The 6,666-nt window shown below is 45.3% G+C and overlaps 2 protein-coding genes across 5 annotated transcripts in view; both read right to left on the bottom strand.

The window, feature by feature from the left end:
- The window catches only part of mogat3a (monoacylglycerol O-acyltransferase 3a), an 8,468-nt gene extending 5,608 nt beyond the window's left edge, over positions 1-2,860 (bottom strand). The window contains exons 1-2 of one of the 3 annotated variants that reach the window (XM_066671527.1): positions 2,668-2,860; positions 108-205 (exon numbers count right to left, since the gene is read on the bottom strand). In XM_066671527.1, coding sequence (XP_066527624.1) covers positions 108-201 — 94 coding nt within the window. In that variant the 5' untranslated portion in view covers positions 202-205; positions 2,668-2,860. Of the gene's footprint in view, positions 1-107; positions 206-2,062; positions 2,180-2,667 lie in introns of those variants that run through there. The other 2 variants (XM_066671528.1, XM_066671530.1) reach the window with 2 other exon arrangements.
- camta2 (calmodulin binding transcription activator 2) overlaps positions 1-6,666 on the bottom strand; it is a 128,979-nt gene that overhangs the window by 22,673 nt on the left and 99,640 nt on the right. The window lies entirely within an intron of this gene.

Below are 6,666 nucleotides of genomic sequence, written 5' to 3'. Positions count from 1 at the left end.
CCAGACGTCCTTCCTCAAAGAAAGTGAGGACAGTAGACTGTGGGGGACACATGGTTGAAATGTGTGTGTGTGTGTGTGTGTGTGTGTGTGAGAGAGAGAGTACTGACCGAGTGCCAGGAAGGAGAAAACCCATTGGACCACAGCAGCCGTCTGCAGCCGCCGCCGCAGAGGAATATTCAATGGAGCAAACTCGATCTTCATCCTACTGCACACACACACAGAATATTCTGACTATATTCTCTGATTGATACAGACATATTTTACTCAATAATTCCGAGATTATCCTCAGAATTCTGACTTTATTCTCAGAATCGTATTATTATTATTAAATGCCGTGGTCTAAACCCAGTCGTAGGTGTCAGCAGCAGTGCTGAGTGATTTTTCCCCTCTGTATTTGGCGCCAAGGGACATGTGCACAAACGAACTCCTCTGATTGGTCAGAAGGGTTAATCTCAGAACAGGGCCCACCTCCCAGTTCTACAGATACTCACATTAGTTCTGCTCCACGCTCCATGGTGATACCACGCTCTGATATATTTGGTGCTCACGTGAGAGTGCGTGAATTTTTTGTTTGTTTGTTAATGTGTAAGTTGTATACGAGTGTGTGAATGTGTTTTACACCATATTCACCGCTGCAACTGGAGCAGAACTGTGAGACTATGATATTTTTGTACTTTTTGTGTGTGTGTGCGTATGTGCGTGCGTGCGTGTGTATGTGCGTTCGTGCATGTGTGTGTGTGCATGTGCGTTCGTGCGTGCATGCGTGTGTGTACGTGCATGTGTGTGTGCATGTGTGCATGTGTGTGTGTACGTGCATGTGTGTGTGAATGTGTGTGCATGCATGTGTGTGTGTGCGTGCGTGCATGTGTGTGTGTGCGTGCATGTGTGTGTGTGTGTGTGCGTGCATGTGTGTGTGGGTGTGTGTGGGTGTGTGTGCGTGCGTGCATGTTTGTGCATGTGTGTGCGTGTGCGCGTACGTGCGTGCGTTCGTGCATGTGTGTGTGTGCGTGCGTGTGTGCATGTGCGTTCGTGCATGTGTGTGTGTGCATGTGCGTTCGTGCGTGCATGCGTGTGTGTACGTGCATGTGTGTGTGCATGTGTGTGCGTGTGTGCATGTGTGTGTGTACGTGCATGTGTGTGTGAATGTGTATGCATGCATGTGTGTGTGTGCGTGCGTGCATGTGTGTGTGTGCGTGCATGTGTGTGTGGGTGTGCGTGGGTGTGTGTGCGTGCGTGCGTGCATGTTTGTGCATGTGTGTGCGTGTGCGCGTACATGTGTGCGTTCGTGCATGTGTGTGTGTGTGTGCGTGCATGTGTGTGTGGGTGTGTGTGGGTGTGTGTGCGTGCGTGCATGTTTGTGCATGTGTGTGCGTGTGCGCGTACGTGCGTGCGTTCGTGCATGTGTGTGTGTGCGTGCGTGCATGTGTGTGTGTGCGTGTGTGTGTGTGAGTGCGTGCGTGGGTGTGTGTGGGTGTGTGTGCGTGTGGGCATGTGTGTGTGTGTGAGTGCGTGCGTGGGTGTGTGTGCATGCGTGCATGTGTGTGTGTGTGAGTGCGTGCGTGGGTGTGTGTGCATGCGTGCATGTGTGTGTGCATGCGTGTTCAGTCCAAAGAGCAGTTTTCCTTGTCTCACTTTAAGCTTTCGCTGGAGATTTTTCTCGGTCACGGACCCAAGTAGTGTTTGACCCTCTCCAATACTCCCTCGGGGGAATGTTACAAACTGCTGCTGAGAGTCAGATACTGGGTGTAGAGTAGAGTTAGTCCTGTTTAACTGGGTTTAGAGCAGAGTCGGTCCTGTTTAACTGGGTTTAGAGCAGAGTCTGTGCAGTTTAACTGGGTTTAGAGCAGAGTAGGTCCAGTTTAACTGGGTTTAGAGCAGAGTCGGTCCAGTTTAACTGGGTTTAGAGCAGAGTCTGTGCAGTTTAACTGGGTTTAGAGCAGAGTCTGTGCAGTTTAACTGGGTTTAGGGCAGAGTTAGTCCTGTGAAACTAGGTTTAAATTCAGCTCCATTCCTTTCTATTGATTCAAGACTCAGGGTTGATTTTTCAAAAGCAGCAACTGACCTCAGTAACAGCTGCCATCAAATCCCCACAAAAATGTTCCTACATTCACTTTAAAGCCTTCAGACCTGAGAAGGTCACAGATGTATTCAGTTCAAATTGATTTGGAGAAATGGAGCCTTTAATAATAAACTAAAATAAACAAAAAGATTAAAGGAATATTAAATTAATGCAAAAATAACAAATACATTTACAATAATTATTATAAAATGAACACTTTCATTTTACTGTAATAATTTTACTGTATTTACTGTAATAATCACGGTTTAAACTCAGACTTAGAGAGAGAAAGAGAGAGACAGACAGAGAGACAGAGAGAGAGAGAGACAGACAGATAATGTTAGAGAACGAGAGAATCAAAACAAGAGAGACTGAAGGCTAGAGGAAGCGATGTTAATATGAAGAGAGAACGAAAGACAAGAAACGAGAGAGAAAGAGAGAGAGAGAAATAACGTTAGAGAACGAGAAAATCAAAACAAGAGAGTGACAAGCCTCGAGGAAGAGATGATAATCTGAGAGAACGAAACACAAGAAACAGAGAGAGAAAGAGAACACATTCTTATTTGCGTTCTTAAGTGAAATTGTGAAAGAGTTAAAGCAGAGTCTACCTGTTTTCCACATTGGTAAGACCTTCGTCTTCACGTCCAGTAATTCCACACACGCGTGTGCTACACACACCCTACACACACTCCACTTCTCTCTCTCTCTCTCTCTCTCTTTCTCTCTCTCCCTCTTTCTCTCTCTCTCTCCGGGAGTGAGTGTGTGAGGTGATTGTTCCTGAGTCTAAACCCCAGTGAAGTTCTGAACCCTGAAGTTTCTCAACTTTCTCAAGCAAACACTGCACACGGACTGCGCAAGCCCCGCCCACACTGACTCGCCGCCCCCGTGACGTCACGCCCCTCCAGGCTCTTCTGACCAATCAGAGCAGGGATCTGGGGCTGACGTCAGCCTGGAGATACCCTACCATATTTACACAGGCAAGGAGTTCCAAGAGTGGGTTCCCCTTCACTCCAGAGAACACAGTTCTACTGTTCCACACACCAGAGGAACTCCATCACTCCAGAGAACACAGTTCCACTGTTCCACACACCAGAGAAACTCCATCACTCCAGAGAACACAGTTCCACTGTTCCACACACCAGAGGAACCCCATCACTCCAGAGAACACAGTTACACTGTTCCACACACCAGAGGAACTCCATCACTCCAGAGAACACAGTTCTACTGTTCCACACACCAGAGGAACTCCATCACTCCAGAGAACACAGTTCCACTGTTCCACACACCAGAGAAACTCCATCACTCCAGAGAACACAGTTCCACTGTTCCACACACCAGAGGAACCCCATCACTCCAGAGAACACAGTTACACTGTTCCACACACCAGAGGAACCCCATCACTCCAGAGAACACAGTTACACTGTTCCACACACCAGAGGAACTCCATCACTCCAGAGAACACAGTTCCACTGTTCCACACACCAGAGAAACTCCATCACTCCAGAGAACACAGTTCCACTGTTCCACACACCAGGGGAACCCCATCACTCCAGAAAACACAGTTCCACTGTTCCACACACCAGAGGAACCCCATCACTCCAGAAAACACAGTTCCACTGTTCCACACACCAGAGGAACTCCATCGCTCCAGAGAACACAGTTCCACTGTTCCACACACCAGAGGAACCCCATCGCTCCAGAGAACACAGTTCCACTGTTCCACACACTAGAGGAACTCCATCGCTCCAGAGAACACAGTTCCACTGTTCCACACTCAAGAGGAACTCCATCGCTCCAGAGAACACTGTTCCACACTCCAGAGGAACTCCATCACTCCAGAGAACACTGTTCCACTGTTCCACACACCAAAGGAACCCCATCACTCCAGAGAACACATTTCCACTGTTCCACACACCAGAGGAACCCCATCGCTCCAGAGAACACAGTTCCACAGTTCCACATTCTAAATTCTAAAATTCTAAAGCCAAAACTACCTTAAATATGACTGGCAATATATTTTGATTGCCACATTAAAAAAAAAACACATTAAAAACTTGCCATTGTATTTAGACTTCCACCTAAAGTTAGTGACTTACTTAAATAAACCTTAAAATCCTAAAGTATCTCAATGTATTTTGACCACAACCTTAAAAACAGTCCACAATAAAAAAAAGCCTTTTTATTTAGACTTCCATCTTAAATAAATTACCACTTCAAACAACGCTTAAAGGTCATGGTGCTCCGCCCATCTCTGAGGTCAGTGATTTTGAGTTTTCAACAAAGTTTCTGAAAAAATGAAAAGGAGCTGCACTGCTGCAACTGTAAATGCTTTCCTTGTGAATCCATTACAACAGAAAACTGGGTTTATAATGTAGTCATTTACAAACCAGTACCTTAAACAGACCCCATGAGGACTTTTTATTGTTGTTTAGTGAATGAAAAATGAGCTGTGATGTGCCACAGAAGAACAACACAGATTTTCAGTGGTGTTTTCAATCACAGACCCCACTTTCATAGTCTTGTTTTCAGTGAAGGAAACTGTAGCCCAGCTTCAGCCAATCAGAGCTCACAAGAGACATTTACATTTATGCATTTGGCAGACACTTTTATCCAAAGCGACTTACAAAAGAAGATCTAACATTCAAACTACAGCACAATTTATACAAAATACCTTACATTAAGTGCAATATGCCAGGAAGTAATAAGTGCATTAAAGAAAGACATTCTGTGCAAGAGATACTCTCGGAAGAGCTGGGTCTTCAAGGATTTCTTGAATGCAGAGAGGGTTCTGTTGCTCTGATAGTGCTTGGAAGCTCGTTCCACCAGCGTGGTACCAGGGATGAGAATAGCCTCGACTGACCTGTACGGAGGGTTGGTCGTGTTAGTTGGCGCTCCTTTGAGGAACGGAGAGGGCGGGCGCTAATGTATGGTTTTAAGAGTCTATGAGGTAGATGGGAGCAGAACCAGTGAGTACTCTGAAGGCCATCATTAGTGATTTAAATTTGATGTGAGCAGCTAAGGGTAGCCAATGCAGCTCAACTAATAGGGGCGTGACATGTGCTCTTTTAGGCTGGTTGAAAACCAGGCGTGCTGCAGCATTCTGGATCATCTGTAGCGGTCTCACAGCACAGGCCGGAAGATCTGTCAGGAGGGCGTTGCAATAGTCAAGACGGAAGATTACTAACGTCTGAACAAGGAGCTGTGTTGCATGTTAAGTTAGGTATGGCCTAATCTTCCTTATGTTGAATAGGGAGAAGCGGCACGATCGAGCTACAGTGGTAACGTGATCTGCGAAGGTCAGCTGGTCATTAACCATGACACCCAGGTTTCTTACAACCTTGGTGGGAGCCAAGGGACTCTTGCTTGATGCTGATGTTGTGGAGAATAGCTTGCTTGGCTAGAAGGGTCAGTAGTTCAGTTTTGGATAAATTCAATTGGAGGTGATATACATTCATCCATGTAGATATGTCAGAGAGACAGTCAGAGATCCGAGTTGCCACTGAAGTGTCACCTAGAGGAAAGGATAAATAAAGCTGTGTGTCATCTGCATAGCAGTGACAGGAGAAGCTGTGTGAATGTATGATTGTGAGGTGGTGTCGCGCTGATGTTTGTCCAAGCCATGACACATTGAAGGATTGTCCAGTGAGATAAGACTCAAACAAGGAGAGTGCATTGTTCTTGAAGCCCATGTCGGTAAGTTTGTTTAATAAGATGTGGTGGTTGACCGTATCAAATGCTGCTGATAGGTCAAGCAGGATGAGAACTGAGGACTGACCTGTTGCTTTGGCATCTTTAAGAGCTTCCATTACTGACAGAAGTGCAGGTTCCGTCGAGAGGCCGCTCTTGAAGCCGGATTGGTTCTAGTCAAGAAGGTTATGTTGGGAGAGGGATTTTGTTGCCTGCTTAAAGACAGCTCTTTTAATGATTTTAGACAGGAAGGAGAGGAGAGAGACTGGTCGGTAGTTCTCTACTATAGAAGGAGCAAGATAAGGTTTTTTCAAGTAGAGGTCTTACTTGAGCTTGCTTGAGGGTGTTTGGAAATGTTCCAGTGGTTAGTGAGACAGAGGTGATGTTTGATTGATTGGCGTGTGGCAGTCTGATAAACACATCAAAGCAGCTCTTTGCAGCCATGCATTGAGCACTCTTTAATCACAGCTATTTTTATTCATTCTCATTAAATCCATATTTCTGTTCCTAGCTCATTATCTTTTGAGTTAGATATAAATACCCAGTGTTAGTTAAAAATAAGGGACATACATTGTAAGTGTTTTCTTTGGAATCTTGATGGTAAATATATCTTCAAGAGAATTACGCTCTCAGACTCTTGTTGTTACTGCATTATTACAAAATGTCAAACCCTTAGAGAAATGGGTGTTTGTAAAAGGCTGATGAGTAATATCTCGGTTTACTGTGCCTCATCTCCATCTCTCTGGATGGAAGTGAAGACAGAATCCTGAACCTGCTGCAATGAGCCTGAAAACACTGTTGTCCTCACCATCCTCTGATAAATGGACGCCCAGTTTGGTTTATGGGAGTTCCTGTGTGCTTTTATGCCATTTTGTGCCAACACATTGCTATGTTCTCTGATTTAACTTAAAAATATATTT

This window comes from Hoplias malabaricus, chromosome 5 (assembly GCF_029633855.1).
Source record: "Hoplias malabaricus isolate fHopMal1 chromosome 5, fHopMal1.hap1, whole genome shotgun sequence".
NCBI lineage: Eukaryota > Metazoa > Chordata > Actinopteri > Characiformes > Erythrinidae > Hoplias > Hoplias malabaricus.
The sequence above is the reverse complement of the archived record's forward strand: the minus strand, read 5'-3'. Positions and strand labels throughout refer to the sequence as shown.